Source organism: Jaculus jaculus, chromosome 12 (assembly GCF_020740685.1).
Source record: "Jaculus jaculus isolate mJacJac1 chromosome 12, mJacJac1.mat.Y.cur, whole genome shotgun sequence".
In the NCBI taxonomy this organism is placed as follows: Eukaryota; Metazoa; Chordata; class Mammalia; order Rodentia; family Dipodidae; genus Jaculus; species Jaculus jaculus.
Genome location: NC_059113.1, coordinates 88,726,918 through 88,748,103, shown reverse-complemented (window position 1 = coordinate 88,748,103; position 21,186 = coordinate 88,726,918). Strand labels below are relative to the sequence as shown.

General features: G+C 41.2%; 1 protein-coding gene across 2 annotated transcripts in view; it reads left to right on the top strand.

The window, feature by feature from the left end:
• Nucleotides 1-21,186, top strand: part of Clgn (calmegin) — a 48,763-nt gene that overhangs the window by 13,719 nt on the left and 13,858 nt on the right. For both annotated transcript variants that reach the window (XM_045131345.1, XM_045131344.1), the window contains exons 5-8: nucleotides 3,926-4,067; nucleotides 12,415-12,496; nucleotides 13,980-14,172; nucleotides 19,733-19,922. In XM_045131345.1, coding sequence (XP_044987280.1) covers nucleotides 3,926-4,067; nucleotides 12,415-12,496; nucleotides 13,980-14,172; nucleotides 19,733-19,922 — 607 coding nt within the window. The remainder of the gene's footprint in view (nucleotides 1-3,925; nucleotides 4,068-12,414; nucleotides 12,497-13,979; nucleotides 14,173-19,732; nucleotides 19,923-21,186) is intronic.

Sequence of the window (21,186 nt, the reverse complement as noted above, 5' to 3'; positions counted from 1 at the left end):
TGAGCTATCATGTAATAGAAGAGAGTCAGACTCAATTTCCTCTCTCTGAGAGGTCCTTGCCTCCTAATCAGGTGAACTCAGTCTCGGACCTGACGCACTTGCATGAGAATGGCAGCTAACAGATACTGGCATGTAGACTTTAGCTCCTTCTCATGGCCTCTGTGTGGTATTAGATAAAGACGATGCCAGCGTGCCAGCCCATCGTTCTCAGAAGTTTCTCCATCCCAGCAAACTCTTCCTGCTTACATGTGTTTGTACATGCCAGTGGGAATGCGCCCCCGCCCAGATCATGCAGTACTACATCCAAGTTAAATCCATTCATAAAAAGTGCTGGTTTCTTCAAAAGAAGCAGTAAGTCTGCAGACACATCTAATACTGTCTCAAATTCATATATTAGGATGTTCTGTCAGACAGAATGGTTGGCTTCAAACACTATGTTAAGAGTGAGTTTTAAGTGCTTCATATGAGATAAAAAGTGTCTTATAGTAAGCCAGGCTTGATGGCTCATGTCTGTAATTTCATCGCTTGGGAGACTGAGACAGGAGTAAGTCTTAGTGCTTGAAGTGATTTTCAGCTTAAGATTAAAAGACAAGCAAGTACAATCAGACACCCCCACAGCAATCACGATTGTCTTATTCATTACCTGCGACTCTACAGTGAATTCCAGGCCAGCCTGGGCTAGAGCGAGACCCTACCTTGAAATTAAAAAACTTAAACATCCAAGTACATAATTTTCAAATGGTTTCAACAAGTACCAAATACAGAGTGGGCAAATGAAGAGTGCTCCCAAATACCACACAGTCACCTGACAAAGACACTATAGAAATATGGGTGGGGGTCACCAGAACTGTGAGTGGCAACATTTTCTATCCTTCATATTTTGTAGCTTTGCATTGTGACTTCACTATTAAAAAAAATAAGGGCTACCACAAAAAAGTTCTAGCATATTAGATTTAGCTGTGCTTTCTGGCTGGTATTTTTCATTTTCTTAAAGTAGCTTTGAAAAGCATGTAACCTATTCACATTGTCAGTTCAGAAAATAGTGTCTGTATATTAGCCATATCGTGTATGTAGCAGTTAGCTGAGATGAATATCAGATGCTTCGGGAGAATATTTTTCCTTGTGGTCATCACAGCTTCCGTCAGCACCCCTGGAATGAAGCTATCTGTAGGTTCTTCAGGACTAAACAAACCCATGTGAAACTTTAAGTTCCGGGATACAAGTTGTGCATTTGAGAGAGAATTATTCAAAAATCACTGGCTAAGGTATTAATAACAATACCAAAATCACAAATTCCAATTATTTTTGGTTCATTTGAGAGATAGAGATGCAAATAGGAAGAATGGGTACCAGGGCCTTTAACCACTGCAAACGAGCTCCAGACACATGCCCCACCTTGTACATCTGGCTTTATGTGGGGACTTGGGACTCAAACTCTGCTCATTAGGCTTTGCAGGCAAGTGCCTTAACTGCTGAGCCATTTCTCTAGCCCTGTAAATTTTCTTTAAATGTCCCATTTTCAGGGTACTTTGTAAAACCACATACATAGAAATAATAATACTGTTGTCCAGAACTTGGGTAAATTATGTGACTAATAGAAAGTTTTATTTGAAGTTTTCTAAAATTCAAATGCTATGCAATATGTTTTTAACTTTTGATAGATGTTTACAATTGCAAGGAAAAGCAGTGCCAATTTTAGAATCCATTATTGTCAGTATCTTGACTATCAAGGAGTTAAAGTTGTTACTTTTTGGAATAAGACCTTCAAGTGGGCTAATTAGTGATTATAATGTATTTCATTGTCAGTATGAGAGAAGAAATTTGTCATTTTAGAGAAGTATAGTACAAGCAAATTGTTGGGAGGAGAGACAAACCTGAAAACAAACAAACATACATACATACTAAATAATTAGGGTTTTTTTGAGACAGGGTCTTGTTTTATAGCCCAGCACACACAATACTCCTGCCTCATCCTTTGGGCACTAGTAAACAGCCATGTATCACAATGCACAGCTCCTAAAACCTTTTTGAAGAGTATTTTTAACAGTCCAATACTGAGTGCTACTTATAGATTCTAAATCATACTTTTTTGATCATAATACTTATGGGACTTGCATTGTTGTATTGTTTGAGAAAAATTATGTATAAGAGCATTAGAGATTCCAATGTGCCCATTAAAAATAGTTTAAGTTGTGCTAGAGAGATGACTTAGCAGTTAAATGCTTGCCTAGGAAGCCTAAGGACCCTGGTTTGAGGCTCTATTTCCCAGGACCCACATTTTACAGATGCACAAGGGGGTGCATGCATCTGGCATTCATTTGCAATAGCTGGAGGCCCTGGTGTGCCCATTCTCTCTCTCTCTCTCTCTCTCTCTCTTTTTCTCTCTTTGTCTGACACTCTCAAATAAATTAAAAAATGAAAACAAAGAACAAAAAAAAATAGTTTGAGTTGTCACATTAGTGAAAACAACCATTTCTGTTGAAATGAATTTAGTTGGAATAGACAATATCTATAATTTGCTAAACTCTAATGTTTTATACAAATGAATATACACTGGTGTTCTGTTGTATGAAGACTTAAGGTATGAAGTCCATTATGAGACTTTTAGGCTCCAGCAAGCCCTCCTAGCAGTCCACATAACCCCCTGGTTTGATGGCAGTAACATGTTATTCTGAAACATGGGGAATCCCAGTCCAGCATAAGCCCAATTCAGCCCTTACTAGTTTAGCCCTTACCTAGGACATTTCTGCTTTCCTGCCCCCAAATCCTGACAGTACCATGGCTTCACCTGGGCAGGATTTGTGTGAATGAAGCACTTTTAAAAATAAAATTTCAGTATGTACAATAAGTGCTGCAAAGAAAAGGCTAAAGAGAACCATGTCTTTCAAAGTGCAATAACTTAACACTGAGACAGACATCTCATTTTGTGTTAAGGGTGTGCTCGAAGTAACTCATCTTGTAAAAATTTCGTATTGATAGATTCTATGAGGCAAACCACATTCTATAATTCTTTAAGGTTTGTTACAGAAAACCAAAATAACACAAATTTAGACATACCAACTTAATCAGATACTATAATTTTCGTGATTTTGACTAAGGAAACAAAACTATTTTCTGAAGGGAAGAATGAAAAGAAAAAGAAAGGAAATGTGAAGGAAAAAAGAAATATATAAAGTTGTAAATATTATTTCCTGATACATAATTTTTTTTTTGTTTTTTTAAGGTAGGGTCTCATTCTGTCTCAGTCTGATCTGGAATTCACTATGTAGTCTCAGGGTGGCCTTGAACTCACAGCGATCTTCCTATATCTGCCTCCCGAGTGCTGGGATTAAAGGCATGTGCCACCACACCTGGCTCTGATACATAATTTTTGTATATATATATTTTTTTTTTTTTTTTTTTTTAAAAACCCCATGTAGAAGTTGTGGTTGTTCCCATTTTTTTTTTTTAATTTTTTATTTATTTATTTGAGAGCGACAGACACAGAGAGAAAGACAGATAGAGGGAGAGAGAGAGAATGGGCGCGCCAGGGCTTCCAGCCTCTGCAAACGAACTCCAGACGCGTGCGCCCCCTTGTGCATCTGGCTAACGTGGGACCTGGGGAACCGAGCCTCGAACCGGCGTCCTTAGGCTTCACAGGCAAGCGCTTAACCGCTAAGCCATCTCTCCAGCCCAATTTTTGTATATATTTTTATAAATCAGCATCCATGAGATATTTACCATGGCTGATGTGTAATTCTTTTTTTTTATTTTTGCCCTAAACAAACACTAAATTTATTTATATGTTGGCAATTACAAATTTTGCATTGTAAAATTTAAGGTAAAATTACGTAAAATAGCACATATAAAGTTATTAAAGCATAATGAAGTGTAATGCTTAATGAGTGTTCTCCCTTCTGGTTTCATTGTCCCCATTTACTTTTAGGAAGATGGGAAATCGAGGCGCTGAAGGAGAACCAGGTTCTGGGTGACAGAGGACTGGTACTGAAATCTAGAGCAAGGCATCACGCAATATCGGCTACACTAGTGAAGCCCTTTGTTTTTGCTGACAAACCTTTGATAGTTCAGTAAGTTCTGTCATGTTTTTGAATGCTTTCTCTGGATTTGCAATAGTTTGATGTAATTTGGCATCTGAATCTATCTTGCATTTTGGTGCTGTGGACAGACAAACCCTCCACTTTGATTTCAGGTTTCATATACAAGTATACATATATGTCAACATACTGAGTTTTGTAGTGAAAAGGGGATTAGTAATAAAATCCTGTAGAATATATACTGTATATAAAATTCTGCCACTATAAAATATAGCACGTAGTGAAATCACCATTTAATTTTAATTTTTTTCTTATTTGCTATTAAGATATTAACCTTGGGCTGGGAAGATGGCTTAGCGGTTAAGGCGCTTGCCTGCTAAGCCCAAAGACCCAGGTTTGATTCCCCAGGACCCATGTAAGCCAGATGAACAGGTGGCGCATGAATCTGGAGTTCATTCACAGTGGCTGAATGTTCTGGTACACGCCTCCTCTCTGTCTGCCTCTTCTCTCTGTCTCTCTCCAATAAAACAAATAAATAGAATATTAAGATATTAACCTTAATATATTTAGACTTAATAACTATGATTTGAAAAAAATATATTTCTGGTAACTCAGTGGTATCTTTCAAAGATGATAGACTTGCTTTGAAAAGGAAATGTGTATTCAGATAGGTGTCTTTCAAGGATGGACTCATTTTACAGCTCAAATGTTCTCAAAGACCGACCCTCCTCTCTTCCCCCAGCATTGGTAGAACCTCACGTGTTTGTTTCCACGTGCTCTGACCCAATGTCAGTTGTGAATTCCTGGAGCTCACATCACCTATACATCCTATAGAGCCAAAGTAAAGCCATGCAAAACCCAGACAGTTCAAATGGCAGAGAAAATGTTATTATTATATATGACATATATTTATATAATCTATTAATTCTACTTTGTATCAGAAAATGTGGCTTCCAAAGTTAGTTGCATCATATAGAAATACCACTCATGGTAAATATCACCTAGTTCTTTGGTAGCATATTAAACATGTTCCTCCCTGGCTTAATTGTCAGGATTCGTCTATAGATGAAGTTATTTCTGTGAATGCCAAATGTTCAGTAATGATTGGCAAAGGATGAGACCAGGATCTGAACAAATAAAAACTATGGCTATGCTTACTGGGACTAATAGGCATCTTGAGGTTATTTGTGACTATTCAGGACTTGGTTGGGGTTTTGTTTTCCTTGAGCATCAGAAGGAAATCTTGCTAGTCTCTTGAAAGTTAGGTAAGGGCTGGGAAGATAGCTCAGCAGTTAAAGGTGCTTGGTTGCAAAGCCTGAGAGCCCTGGGTTCAATTCCCCAGTGCCCATGTAAGGCCAGATGCTCAAGTAGGCACTTACATCTGACCCACTCATATTCATTCTCTGTCTCCACTGTTGTTCCCATCCTCTGTGTGTGCAAATAAACAAAAGAAAAATTAAAGAAAGGTAAATATAACTTTAGATTTTAGCCATTTGAACCATTCATTTTAAAAGGATTGTAGGGGCTGTAGAAATGACTCATCAGTTAAGGTGCTTGCTTGCAAGGCTAACATTCCAGGTTCAATTCTCCAGTATCCACACACAGCCAGATGCACAAACTGGCACATGCATCTGGAGCTTGTTTGCAGTGGCAAGAGGCTCTTTTGTGCCCATTACCTCTCTAATTCTCTCTATTTTCTCTACCTACTTACAAATAAATAAGTAAAATAATAAGTAAATATTTTTAAGTTTTTATTTTTATTTATTTCAGTCAGAAAGAGAGGAAGAGAGAGAGAGAATGGGTGCGCCAGGGCCTCTAGCCACTGCAATCGAACTCCAGATGCATGTGCCACCATGTGCATCTGCCTTCTGTGGGACCTGGAGAATTGAACCTGTGTCCTTAGGCTTTGCAGGCAATCACTTAACTGCTAAACCATCTCTCCAGCTCAGTAAATAAATATTGTAAGAAATACAAAGGGATTATAAAGGGGAAACAGTCCAAAACTTATCTAGGATAAAATAAATATAAGATTTTAAGAATGAATCACTACTAACCAAGTGAAAAAATAGCTTCTTGTATGATTAGAAGTAAGCATTAGAAAATAAGTCTAAAATTTCACCAAAACAATGGAGAAAGGATTATGTTGACAAAAAGAAAAAGAAGTCAAAATTTAAGTAGCCCTCTTTCATATGCTTCAGAACACTCTATGAGAGTGTCTGTCTTTGCTCAGTGATTATATAAATCTAGTGGGTTGAATGAAGTGAAAAGATTCTATACAAGCACTAGAAATAGCACGTGCTTGTCACTGTATTATTCAATGATGCTTTCCCCACATGGCATTCATGTTGATGCATAGTGAACATGTCTAATCTGGAAATCAGAAATGCTTTAAAATGAGAAGCTTCTTTTTTCAGCCTCTTTATACAACAATAATTTTGTCATATACTTTGCCAGCACTTTTTCTTGGTGTGTTCATGTAGCATGTATGGTACATATACATGTACATATGCATGCAGACATGCATGCTCCATGGGAGACGTGAGGAAGTTTTGGACATTCATCTCTATCTGCTCTGCTGTCTTACTTCCCTGAGGCAGAATCTCTCACTGAATCTTTGGCTCACCACAGGTTATGGTGCAGATCCAACTGTCTGCTCCCCTCCCTCGGCACTGGGATTACATGCATGTATGGCCAGGTCCATCTTTTTATTAAATTTTTTTTTGTTATTTTTTATTTATTTGAGAGCAACAGACAGAGAGAGAGAGAGAGGCAGATAGAGAGAGAGAGAGAATGGGTGTGCCAGGGCCTCCAGCCACTGCAAACGAACTCCAGATGTGTGCACCCCCTTGTGCATCTGGCTAACGTGGGTCCTGGGGAGTCGTGCCTCAAACTGGGGTCCTTAGGTTTCACAGGCAATTGCTTAACCACTAAGCCATCTCTCCAGCCCCCAGGCCCAGCTTTTTTACATGAGTGCTGGGAATCAAATACAGGTCTTCATGCTTAGACAGCAGGTGCTCTCAGCTGCTGAGCAATCCCCCTAGCTGCTGTTCAGACTTGCTCTCTACACACGTCTATGAGGTGTGTTATAGCTTAATATATGTATATAGTGTATAAGGATCAAATCACAGTGATTAACATTTTCATCTCCTTGTGCTAGGAACATTCAAAATCTTTCTCTCTTCTAGTTATTTAGAAAACTTTATCCAGGCCTGGAAAGATGGCTTAGCAGTTAAGCACTTGCCTGTGAAGCCTAAGGACCCCAGTTCGAGGCTTGATTCTCCAGGACCTGCATTAGCCTGATGCACAAGGGGGTACATGCATCTGGAGTTTGTTTGCAGTGGCTGGAAGCCCTGGCATGCCCATTCTTTCTTTCTCTCTCTCTCTCTCTCTCTGCCTCTTTCTTTATCTCTCTGTCTGTCACTCTAAAATAAATAAAATGAGCAAAAACTTCATACATACATATATACAAACATATATACATGCATAACACTCATGCATCTGGAGTTCACTTGCAGTGGCTGGAGGCCCTGGCACTCCCATTCTCTCACTTTCTATCTACTTCTCTCTCCCTTAAATAAGTAAATAATAAAATACTTAAATGACTAAATATTTCATGAGTAAGTAGGCCACTTGTTCTTTATCAGTTCCTCAAGAGACACCTCAGTTACCTCCATGTGGTGACCACTGAAAGTGCTGTAACTATGACTATTGGAAGTGCACGCATCCCATATACTAGCTACATTTCCTCTGGACATATACCCAGTGCTGGGGTAACTATATAATCACATAGCAGTTCTATTTTTACTCTGGAGAAATATTTATGCTGTTTCTATTTCCCATAGTGGACATACTCATTTACTCATTTATATACCACCAACAATGTATAAGAATCACCATTTTCCCGTCCTCTCTCCCCCCCCCCTCTCTCTCTCACACACACACACACACATAAACAAATAAAAATGAAATTGAAAGGGGGCTGAAGAGATGGGTTAATGGTTAAGGTGCTTGCCTGAGAAGCCAAAGGACCCAGGTTCAATTCCCCAGAACCAACATAAGCCAGATGAACATGGTGGCACATGCTGCTGGAGTTCATTTGCAGTGACTGGAGACTCTGGCATATCTATTCTCTCTCTGTGTCTCTATTTCTCTCTCACAAATAAATTAATTTAAAAAATAAGAATTGCCATTTTCAGCATCATTATCAGCATTTGTTATTCTTTCTCTTTTTTTTTAAATCTATTTATGAAAGAGAAAGCACAAGAGAGAGAATTGGTGTGCCAGGGCCTCTAGCTATTGCAGTTACACTCCAGAAGCATGCACCACCTTGTGCACACGCATGACCTTGTGCACATGCATCACCTTGTGCACACGCATGACCTTGTGCACATGCGTCACTTTGTGCATCCGGCTTATGTGGGCTCTGGAGAGTCAAATGAGGGTCCTTAGGCTTCGCTGGCAAGTGCTTTAACCACTAAGCCATCTCTCCAGCCCTCCTTTAAAAAAAAAATCAAAGCCATTCCAATTGGGATGAGATGAAAGCTCATTGTGGTTTTGATTTTCATTTCCCTGATTGATATTGATGTTTAGCATTTTTCCATGTACCTATTGCTCATAAGAGTATGTTCAGTCTGTCTGTGTCTACTGCTTCTGGGTAAAAGGGGTTCTTTGAAGCTTTTGCTCTCGCGCTTTTTGTATATTCTGAATATTGGCTGCTTGCCACATTATCTTGGCTTGAATGCAAAATATTCTCCCCAGGCTCATGTGCTGAATCCCTTGGTCCCAGCTGCTGGCAATGTTTTGAGAGATGGTGGGATCCTTTGGAGTTGGGGTCTAGGTGGCAGACGTAATGCCATAAGGGTGGGACTAGAGGGTTATAACTGTCCTGGTTTCAGCCGGCAGTCTCTGCTTCCTAATCTGCCTGCATGGGAGCTGGCTTCTGCCACCACAGCCAGGACCCATCTGTTGCCGTAGTGGATGGCATCACCTCAAATTGTGGCCAGAAGGAGCACTCTCTTAGAGTTGCTTCTTGTCAGGTATCTGATCATAGCAGGCAGAGGAACTAATGCATAGACGAGTAGCTTGCAGATACTTTTCTAGCCCCTCGGGTTTTCTCATCTCTCTGCTGCTTCCTTCACTGTGAGGAAGCTGAATTTGCTGTCACCCTCTTTGCTTATTTATATTTTGCCTTGCTTTGGGGTTATTTTTTATGAGAGAAAGCAAGAATGAGAGCAAGAGAGAGAGAGAGAATTGGCATACCAGGGCCTCCAGCCACTGCAGTCAAACTCCAGATGCGTGCGCCATCTTATCTTCATGTGTGACTTTGCACATGTATCACCTTGTGCACTTGGCTTACATGGGATCTGGAGAGTTGAACATGGGTTCTTAGGCTTCACAGGCAAGCACCTTAACCACTGAGCCATCTCTTCAGCCCTGAGGTTTTTTTTAATGCTATTACCTACATAAGATATCTTGTCATGTTGACTGTTTTCTTCTAATAGTTTCAGATCTTATATGTAGACTATCATACGGTCTGAGTTGATTTCAGTTTTAATTTCTAAGCATATTTGACCTTTCATAAGTTTCTTTTCTCCCCTTAATAATAATTATTACTTTGTAGAATGTTTTGGGAAATGATAGTCTAGGGAAAATATTTTTAAACATAAACAATAAACACCTTTGTTACATGGACTGAGGATGATTTTCTTTGCCTTTCCGGGCTTTGCCCTTCCTCAGCTAGAACTGCAGCTCCTTGCGCTCTAGCATGCAGACATCTGCTCTGCCACACTGGCCAGGTCTCCATGCTCCGCAGGCCAGAAGTTTGCTCTGCTGAAACTGTTCCTCCACCAGAGGGCTGATTTTGGCATTCATTTTCCTTTCATCGTATTTCTTTTAAATTTTCTTTGATCGTTTTTTGTTAAAAACCTCTTCCTCCTCAGGAGCCAAAAATCTACGTCTGTGTCAGTCTGGCTTAGCAAGAAAATATTCCCTTAAAAGAAACTAAAGTAGAGCTGGAGAGATGGCTTAGTGGTTAAAAGCCAAAGGGCCCACATTCAATTCCCCTGGACCCACATAAGCCAGAGGCACAAGGTGGCACATGTATCTGGAGTTTGTTTGCAGTGGCTGGAGGCCCTGATGCACTCATTCTCTCTCTCTCTCTCAAATGAATAATTAAGTAAATTTTTTTGTGGTAAGAGAGGTTTATTTTGACTTGCAAGCTTGAGGGGAAGCTCCATGATAGCAGGGAAAAATGATGGCATGAGCAGAGGGTGGACATCACCTCTGGGCAACATAAGGTGGACAATAGCAACAGGAGACTGTGCCAAACACTGGCAAGGGGAAACTGGCTATAATACCATAACCCCACCCCCAACGATACACTCCCTCCCGGAGGCTTTAATTCCCAATTGCCATCAGCTGGGGAGACTAGCATTCAGAATACCTAAGTTTGTGGGGGACACCTGAATCAAAACACCACACCATGTAAAGCCAGACACAGCAACAGGCCCTAGCACACCCATACATTTATTCTCTCCCTCCCTCTCTCTTTCAAAAATATCCAAAATAGTAGGTGTGGTGACATGCACCGTTAATCCCAGCACTCAAGAGGCAGAGGTAGGAGGATTGCCATGAGTTTGAGGCCACCCTGAGACAACACAGTGAATTCCAGGTCAGCCTGGGCTACAACGAGACCCTACCTCGAAAACAAACAAAAAAGCAGTAATACAACTGCTGGTATGCTATGTGAAAAGCTCAGGCATTTGGGTCTGTAACTTAGATAAACTGGTAATTTTCAAATTTAATTTTTTTTTTCATGGTAGGGTTTCACTCTAGTCCAGACTGACTCGGAATTCACTATGACGTCTCAGGGTGGCCTCAAACTCACGGTGATCCTCCTACCTCTGCCTCCCAAGTGCTGGGATTAAAGGCGTGTACCACCATGCCCAGCACAAATTTAATTTTTTTAGACTAGCTTTGGCTTAATTTTTTCCCATGCATCTGGAGTTTCTTTTTATTCTACTTACAGATATATAATACCATACTATTAAGTACCCCCTCCCCTCCTTTCTCTTCCCTTTACATCTTTTTTTCTAGCTTACTGGCCTTTGCTACTGAGTTTTCTTCCTACTCACACAGAAGTCCAATCATCTATGGCTAGGATCCACATATGAGAGAGAACATGCGATGCTTGGCTTTCTGGGGCCTGGGCAGTAAATATTTTTCTAAAGAAAAAAAAAAACAAAAAACTAAAGCAGGAAAGTTGCTGAGAACTGGCCCATGTTGCAGATCAACAAGAAGACTCAGTTCCTTGGTTGTTACTCTGGGAAGCTAAAACTTCCCAGTGCTCCAGGCTCTTCCTGAAATATTCCAGGTTATCAACCTAAACATGGTTTAGGGTTAATTGAATTAAAAAAAAATTATCACAGAACTCTGAACATCTAAGATCGTCATCAATTTCTTAGAAACCAACTGTACCTGTGGTCATGAATTGCTTTTTTTCAGTCTAATAAAAAGATGAGGACTTGGGATCTATGGTAGAGTGCTTATCTGGCATGTGCAAGACTCCAGACTCAACGTCTACCACTGCCAAAAATAAAATAAAGCTGGGAGTGGTGGCGCACGCCTTCAATCCCAGCACTCAGGAGGCAGAGGTAGGAGGATGGCCACGAGTTCGAGGCCACCCTGAGACAACATAGTGAATTCCAGGTCAGCCTGAACTAGAGTGAGACCCTACATTGAAAAACCAAAATAAAATAAAATCTATGAAAAAAGCATATATGTAGTACTTACCTAATCAGAATTTGAAGTTTCCTGTTAAGTCTTTAGTTACAAACATATTGTTCTTAATGTAATACTTTTGTTGGAAAATTTATTTACATGAGTTAGTTTCTCTGCAGTTGGTTATATTCATTCTATGTTTAATATTTTTTGTATATTTTTATTTATTTATGTGAGAGCAACAGACAGACAGAGAAAGAGGCAGAGAGAAAAAGAGAGAATGGGTGCGCCAGGGCCTCCAGCCACTGCAAACGAACGCCAGACGCGTGCGCCCCCTTGTGCATCTGGCTAACGTGGGTCCTTGGGAATCGAGCCATGAACCAGGGTCCTCAGGCTTCACAGGCAAATGCTTAACCACTAAGCCATCTCTCCAGCCCACATTTAATATTTTAATACTGTACCATGGATATTGTAGTAGAAAAGCATTTCTGAGTATTTTCCTGTAAGTTGTAGGTATGCCTTGTATGAATGAGCTTTCTATTAATATGAGGATTTTTTTGTTGTTGTTTAAGAGAATTGAGAATTATACATTAGATTTTAAAGAGAAATTAGTAATTTTTTTTTGTTTACTAGTGGTATGGTTCTTTTTCCCTCCATTTAGATATGAAGTAAATTTTCAAAATGGCATTGATTGTGGAGGTGCATACATTAAACTCCTAGCGGACACTGATGATTTGATTCTGGTATGATATTTTAATCCTTAAGAAAACCTCATTAAAGTTAGTAAGTATTTTAAGAAGTAATTGATATAACTGAAATTTGTATATGTCCACTAAACTAAAAAAAAAAAAAAATAGCCTTGAAATGTCTTTTTCCAACATGAGTTTCATGTACCTTTAATATTTGCCATCAAGTTCCATATACAGCTGTGGTACTTGAAGACACCAATTTTGAACTCCTGAGTAGCATAAACAGCTTTACCACATCTCTAAATACAAAATGACATGGTGCTTATAAATGCTGGTGAAATCTCAATTAGAGTTCCTCACAAAATAAGAATTCTGGGTATGTTCAGAGAAGTAATATTACAGAGCAAGGCAGAAGTAGCCAGAGAACCGCATTGAAAGGTGAGTCAATCTAAGTGTTGGCAAGTCCAGAAAAGAATGGATTTAAAAACTTTTCATGATGAAGTAGCTTAGCTCTAGGAGGCTGTGGGGGGACTGTGTAGGGTTCTTCATAGAAGAATGGGTCCAGTTAGAGCTGTGTCAGGGGTCTACTATATGACAGCGGTGAGGTAAATGAGACTAGTAAGATGTTTATCAAACTGCATTGCTTTGCAGTCTATGGATTGCTTTTGTTTTGGCTTTTTGAGGTAGGGTCTTGCTCTAGCCCAGGCTGACCTGGAATTTACTATGAAGTCTCAGGGTGGCCTTGAATTCACAGCAATCCCCCTTCCTCTGCCTTCGGAGTGCTGAGACTAAAGGTGTGTACCACCACGCCTGGCTCAATCTATGGTTATTAAAGGCTGCTTTATGTGCAACTTGTAGGATCAGGCAAAACAGAGGCCATTTGCAGGGTATGTAGGTAGGGATTATAAGGTTATGGTCACCAGAAAGCAGGATGACAACAATCTGTGGCCCCACATTCCTGTGAGCACTTCCTAAGACTCACTTAGTTAAGCCTCAGAGAACCTTGCCAGGTAGAAACTGTTACCTCCATGCTGCAGGAGGGATACCATGGAGACACAGCGAGATGCAGAGGTTTTCAGTTTGACAGTGATAGCTGAGAGGCCCAGCATCTGAGTCCAGACTCCACACTGTCCACCAGTCTGCATTGCAGGAGAAGGAGAGGCCAGGGAGGAGAGAGATGGGAAACAGGCCTGGCTCTGTGTCTGACTCATTTTGTGCCCCAAAGGGTCATTTTCTGATGTCTTCCTGGATAACTGTGAGTCATCATCTTAGTCTGAGGCCCTCAGTGCACCTCAGTCCCCGTGAACGGCTGGGACAGAGCCACGTGAAGCCCTGATGCTTTTCTGGTGCTGTGATGTGGCTGCTCCGCGTCTCTCCCGCACCTTCGCTTCTCATGTCCTTTATGGTCACGAGCGTTCATTCTTTGGTAGATCAGCATTGAATACATTTCGTAAACTCTACCCCCTGGACAGAATAGAGAAAGTTGTTGCATAGTCTGTAATCCTGGACTAATTCCAGCACTCCTCTCTCTTTAAAGGAAAATTTTTATGATAAAACAGCCTATACCATTATGTTTGGACCAGATAAATGTGGAGAAGAGTATAAACTTCATTTTATCTTCAGACATAAGCATCCCAAAACTGGAGTTTTTGAAGAAAAACATGCCAAACCTCCAGATGTAGATCTAAAAGAGTTCTTTACAGACAGGAAGACTCATCTTTATACTCTTGGTATATCCTTTTGATTCATGCATTGATTCAAAAATATCCACGGACCAATCATGTTCTGATGACACTTGCTTTGGGGAGAAAATAAACATGACTCTGTCTTGAGGAAGCTTAGCCATTTGGGGAAACATGATTACAGGCTGATAATACAGGTAGTTAGCAGTGTGAGGTGAAGAGATAAGGATGAGGTACAGTTCAGAGTTCTGAGGTGTAACTAGGGAGACGCTTAGCCGCTAAGAGTGCTTGCCCTGAGCCACCCCAAGCTGGCTCTCCACCATCCTTGTAAACGGCTGGGCATGACTAGGTATGCCTTTAACACCAGACGCATGGAGACCAGAGACTGGGGAGTTCCTAGGACTCCCTGATTAGCCAGTATGACCAAATCCGGCAGCTCCCCGAGTTCAGTGAGAGGCTCCATTTCAAGGACATACACAGATGAGCAGAGACCACTTGACATTCTCCTCTGGCTTCTACACATGCATGGAGCATGCATGTATGCACACATGTACATGTAGCACACATACCACAGCAGTGCACACACATACTACACACACTATGCACATACACACATTACACACATTATAAACACACCCACTACAGACACACACATACTACACACACACACACACACACACACACACACACACCCCTAAAAAGAGCTAAAAACTAAAAAACTAAAAACTAAAAAGAGTCAACATTGCTTCTCCTAGGGACATGGGGAAAGCCAGTAAAGATTATATTTGAACTTGATGTCAAGTGCAGACAGAATGTGGGAAATCATGGGAAAAGGGCATCTGTGGACTCCATGACAGGGATGCTATAAAAGTAGGCGCAAGTCGGGAAGGCCCGGCTAAGGCGGGCTTGCCTCATGCTTGTGACACAGACCGACCTGTGAGCACCCAGACGTCAGCCCCTGTCTCTTAAGTAAAGTAGCGTGTGCATGGATGTGAGAAGAGGAACGTGTACACGTTACACATCTCTGGTTGGCCCGGGATTCTGTAAAACCGTAGCATCTTGAGATGACCCATCCGTTTCCTCCCTCGAGTTTCAACTCTTCCTGAGGTATTGTGGTTTTCTTTCAAAGCTGCGGGTGAAGAAGAAAATGGACAGTTTCATATTTAGAGATACGCTGTCAGCAATCTTTCTTGTTAAAATTTTTTGTTTGTTTTTATTTATTTATTTGAGAACAATAGACAGAGGGGGAGGGGGAGAGACAGAGAGAGAGAGAATGGGCGCACCAGGGCCTCCAGCCACTGCAAATGAACTCCAGATGCATGTGCCCCCTTGTGCATCTGGCTAACATGGGTCCTGGGGAATTGAGCCTCGAACTGGGGTCCTTAGGCTTCACAGGCAAGCACTTAATGGCTAAGCCATCTCTCCAGCCCATTTAAAAAATTTTTATTTATCTATTTGAGAGCGACAGAGAGAGAGTAAGAGGCAGCTAGGGAGAGAGAAGCTAGCAGTATAGGAGAATGTGCAGATAATACATGTAGACATGTGAGAAATCATAATTAGAACTGATCAGATTAAGTCGACCTTATGCCAACCTGATCAAACGCATTAGTAGTGTATATCAGAGGCCTCAAAGACTTAGGTTCTTTGAACACATAATTTTACTTAGAGCAATTTATTCAAAGAAAATATTCCAGAAGAAAGATGACCTATGTGTGAAGTTATTCAGAAAAATTAAAGCAGCCTATCTATTACATAGGGGGAATTTGTGTGCAATGAATACAAAGATAATAACTATGAATACATTTGACAACAGAGGAAATGCTTAATGGTAGAGTGTTTCTTATTTGGAAATCCATAATCTAAAATTCCCTAAAAATCCAATCTCTCTCTCTCTCTCTCTCTCTCTCTCTCTCTCTCTGTGTGTGTGTGTGTGTGTGTGTGTGTGTGTGTGTACAGGTGCTCATGCATATGTGTGCACATGTGTATGGAAGCCATGGACATATGTTGCATGTCTTTTTCACCTTAGTGTTTGAGACATTATCTCATTGCACTTGGACCTCAAGACTAGCCAGCCAGTAGGTCCCAGGAATCCTCCTGTCCCTGGCTCCCTAGCTTTGGGACTCTGCTCTTGCCCCTGGTTATTTACTTGGGTGCTGGAAATATAACTTCAGGTCCTCATGTTTGTGTGGCAAGCACTTTGCCAACTGAGCTATCACCCCAGCCTCCCAAAAGTTTGAGTGCTGACAGGACCCTCTGAGAGTTTGGATTCAGGAGCACTCACACTTCCCGGCTACAGATGGCCAGCCAGGGAAGCCAGAATAACTGTTCCAATACCCAGAATAACTGAACCATGGGACACTTCTGGTCTCCAGCATTTTGTGCAGCAGATCCCCAACCGACAGCATTAAAATGGGAGATGCCAGTTGTAAGCAGATCATGGTGGCCCCTGGGAAAATCATGCATGGAGTAGAAGATGACTAGAAAGATCACAGATGTGGGGTCAAGCTCTAAGCTAGGCACTTCGGGGTCATATGGAGTGAGTGGGGTGTTCTTTCTCTTTGTTTTTAGCTTAGGTGACAAGCATGTCCTAGAAAGGATAGGGTGACTACTTGGCTGGCATTGGAATTTGAGCCTGACTCTTCAGCATTTGCTTCTGATGCTCACTTAGAAACCTCATGTTGTCCCTGGTGCTTAGGTGATTTTTCTTGTTTGGTTTTTTGTTGTTTGCTTTTCAACGTAGAGTGTCATTCTAGTCCAGGTTGACCTGGAATTCTCTATGTAGTCTTGGGGTGTCCTCGAACTCACGGTGATTCTTCTACCTCTGCCTCCTGAGTGCTGGGATTAAAGGCATGTGCCACCACGCCTGGTTTGTTTTATTTTATTTGAGGTAGGATCTCACTCTAGCCCAGGATGACCTGGAATTCACTCTGTTGTTCCAGGCCAGCCTCAAACTCAGAGATCCTCCAACCTCTGCCTTCGGAGTCCATGGATTAAAGGCATGTACCACCATACCTGGAAATTTTTTATTAAAACAATAATATGTAGGGACTACAGAAATATGCCCCATCAGCAAAGTGCTTGCCTTGCAAGCATGCGGACCTGAGTTCAATCAACAGAACTCATGTAAAGATAGGTGTGGAGACACAGCCTTGTAATCACAGCCCTCGGGAGGCAGAGACAGGTGGATCACTAGGTTCGCTGGCTAGCCAATCTAGCTTACTTGGTGAGTTCCTGGCCAATGAGAGACCTTGTCTCAAAAACAGTATACAGAACCCGAGGAATGACACCCAAGATTATCCCCTGGCACATGCACACATGAACACACACAAATGCAAAAATAAACACAGTTATGTGGTTCTATTGTTTACAACATTCTGTAGATTTGTTTGTTTGCTTTTTGAGGCAAGGTCTTGCTGCACATCCAGGCTGACCTCAAATTTGGGCTTCTCCTGTCTCTGCCTCAATCCTGAGAACTGAGACTGTAAGCAGGCATGCCTTAGTAGGCCCAGCAGTTGAGTGGCTTTTTAAAGGAACATTAAGGGAACTTTTACAAGCTTTGCAAAATCTAGTGTTTTATCATAAGGTTGTTAAAATACTAAGCTTTTCAAATGAAAAGTTTTTTTTGCCAAATGTTTTGAACAGAGATTTTTGATATATACATCTCTATTTGCCATATACTTTCTGTTTGTGACTGTTATTTAATATTTTTTTCTTTCACATGAAAAATTTAGTGAAACTATTGCTGAAATAGACAGGTTTTTTTTTTTTTTGAAAGAGAAAAGACCCAGTACTGTTTTGTCTTTATTTTTTTTAATATTTTTTGTTGGTTTTTATTTATTTGAGAGTGACACACACACACACACACACACACACAGAGAGAGAGAGAGAGAGAGAGAATGGGTGCACCAGGGCCTCCAGCCCCTGCAAACGAACTCCAGACACATGCACCCCCTTGTGCATCTGGCTTATGTGGGTCCTGGAGAATCGATCCTTGAACTGAGGTCCTTAGGCTTCACAGGCAAGCGCTTAACAGCTAAGCCATCTCTCCAGCCCCTATTTTGTCTTTAATAGCTTTACTTAGTTCTTCTCATTTATTTTGGCACTGTACTTTTATAATCTCAGCTATAGTAGCAGAAAATATAGAGCCAAAATAAAGGGTCTGTGCTTTTTGGCTTTGTATGCAAATTGCCCTGTGTGTCCGTGTTGTGACTGGAGCTCTGAGTGCTGTGGCCACTTTTGAAGCGCCTATTTCAGAAAGCAGTCGTGGTGACATAGTCGAGTGACACCTAAGGACAGCTCCTACTCCTCCCACTTATTGAAAGCAAAGAGCAGGTAGCTGTTTTCACCAGCGTCGTCTCCAAAACTCTCAGTCTCACTCATCACATAGGATCAGGGAGTCCTTGTTGAGACCTTTGGTTTGGGAACTTTTAGCAGGCTAGAGTTTACTTGGAAGCAAACATACTGGTAAAGCGTTAACGTTGGATGTTTTAACTTGTCCCTGGGGCACCTTACAGTATGTAGATGAGTGGCTGAATTGAAATTCAGTGGTGCTCACCTCTGAAAATTCCCGAAGTCTCTTTCCTGAGTTGGGTGGCTGGGTTGGGCTTATGGAGGAAAAAGGATGAAAACTTGAGGAATATCTGTGAGGCCAGTATCTCTTTTGAGCTTCTGGAAGCAGTTTGATTTCTTCGTAATGTGCTTGCAACATTTTCAGTTCGAGTTTGTTTTAACCATGTTAAAAATACTGAGGAGCGTTAGATTATATTCTTTTAAAAATATTTTATTGGCTAGCCGGGCATGATGGTGCACACCTTTAATCCCAGTACTCGGGAGGCAGAGGTAGGAGGATCACTGTGAGTTCAGGGCCACCCTGAGACTACATCATGAATTCCAGGTCAGCCTGGGCTAGACCAAGACCCTACCTCAAAAAACCAAATAAATAAATAAATAAATAAAATATTTTATTTGATTATTTGCAAGCGGGGGCGGGGTGGACATGCCAGGGCATCTAGCGACTGCAAGCAAACTCCAAATACATGTTCCACTCTGGGCATCTGGCTTCATGTGAGCACTGGGGAATTGAACCTAGGTCATTAGATTTGGCATGCAAGCACCTTAACTGCTGAGCAATCTCTTCAGCCCCTGGTTTATATTCTATAAAAGAATGAAGCTTAGTGATCATGAGTCTCAAACAGAGCTATGTAACTTTTGGGTATTTCTTACATATGGAAGTAATAGAGCATTTTCACAATTTTAGAAATTGCTGTAGCTAGCATTCATAACCCATAACCCCATTATGAATACCCATAACCCCAGTGAGGAGGGTCCTCCGTGGAATGGGTCTGGCGAGAGTGGATATGATAGGATAATACAAGGGGATAACACATGATTTGTCCATAATACAAAGCTCCTAATTAATTAAATAAAAAATTTTAAAAATTACTGCAGCTAGTGAGCTAAACATACTTTGATTTAATACAATTCAATAATACTCTTACTTCAGGTTGAAATAAAATTGTATCCATAAATTTTAAGTACTTCTATTTTTTAGGTTTTCTTTAAGATGTCTCTCAGAATGACAGGATTAATGATTTAAATTGTTCTTTAGTGATGAATCCAGATGACACATTTGAGATATTGGTTGATCAAAAAGTTGTAAACAAAGGAAGTCTGCTAGAGGATGTGGTCCCTCCCATCAATCCTCCCAGAGAAATTGATGACCCCAATGACAAAAAACCTGAAGACTGGGATGACCGAGCAAAGATCCCAGATCTCTCTGCCGTCAAGCCCGAAGACTGGTAAGGAAAGAACCCACTCACAAGCCACTGTGTGACCTAGGCCACCAGTGAAACATACTCTTTTTCATGTGTGTGCGTGTGTGTGTGTGTGTATTTGTAGTGTGTGTGCGCATATGGAGATCGTACCAGAGCTTGGTGACATCAGAGGTCTTCCTCAGTCACTCTCTCCTTTATTTATTTTTATTTTTTTACATCGGTTGTAGTTTTATATTCCCTCTCCTCCATCCCCATTTCCCTGAGGGCCCTCCTTAGTGGGACATTGCTGGTCACTGTGAGGTAATTAGGGCTTCAGTCAGTCTCTGTGAGGAAACTCCCCCCACTTGTTTTTTTGAGATAGGGTCTCTCACTGAACGTAGAGCTCACTGATTGGCTAGACAAGCCATCTCGTGATCCTCCCGTGTTCACCTCTCCAGCGCCAGGACTGAAGGGCATACACTATACCAGCGTTGTGATGGGTGACAACTTGCTGACTACTAAGGTACCATCAAGGTGCCTTTCTTGTTCTCTCAATGTGAAACATGTGGCTTGTTTTTAATGGTGTTCATCTTCAGCAACCACACTCTCATAGGCTGTAACTTTACACAACCTTCTCTGTCCAAACTGTAAGTCTTTTGTATCTTTTTGCTACTTATTTTCGCTGTAAACCAGGCTGAAAGCAGCCAGCAATACCGACTCCATACATAACCTACGGACTGTGCTGCTTGAAATCTCACATGACAAAGTCTCTGGCACGAGCAAAATGTAGGCAAGTTTATTTGCCAGAATATAACAAGAATAGCCTCTCTTCCTATCTGCAGTAAAGCCCTTGCTCCCACCTGAAACCTCATAAGTAGAGTCTCTGATGGCTTCATTTCTGTTAGCATCCTGGTCTCCTGAGCTGTCACCACAAGTGCCCATTGGGCTCTGCCTAAGCTTTCTCTTTAAGATTTTTTTTTAATTATTTTAATTTTAATTTTTTTAGTGTCTCCTAACTTTATTTTTCTTTTATTAGTTTTGTACTCAGTGAATGTAGTCAAGTTGGTACAACCATTAGCCTCTTCCCTGACCACCCCCTTTCCCCCGGCTATGGGTCATGCATTGTGGGGTTAGCCATCAGTTATGAGTAGAAGGCAATGTCTCTGTGTATCATGACCCAACGTGTGGCTCTGGCATTCTTTCTGCCCCCTCTTCCGTGAATTTCCCTGAGCCATGTTGGGTTCATTTTAGGTCTGCTTCAGTGATGTGGTTTTGGGAGCCTCTGTGTCTCTGGATCTCTGGTTTGGTA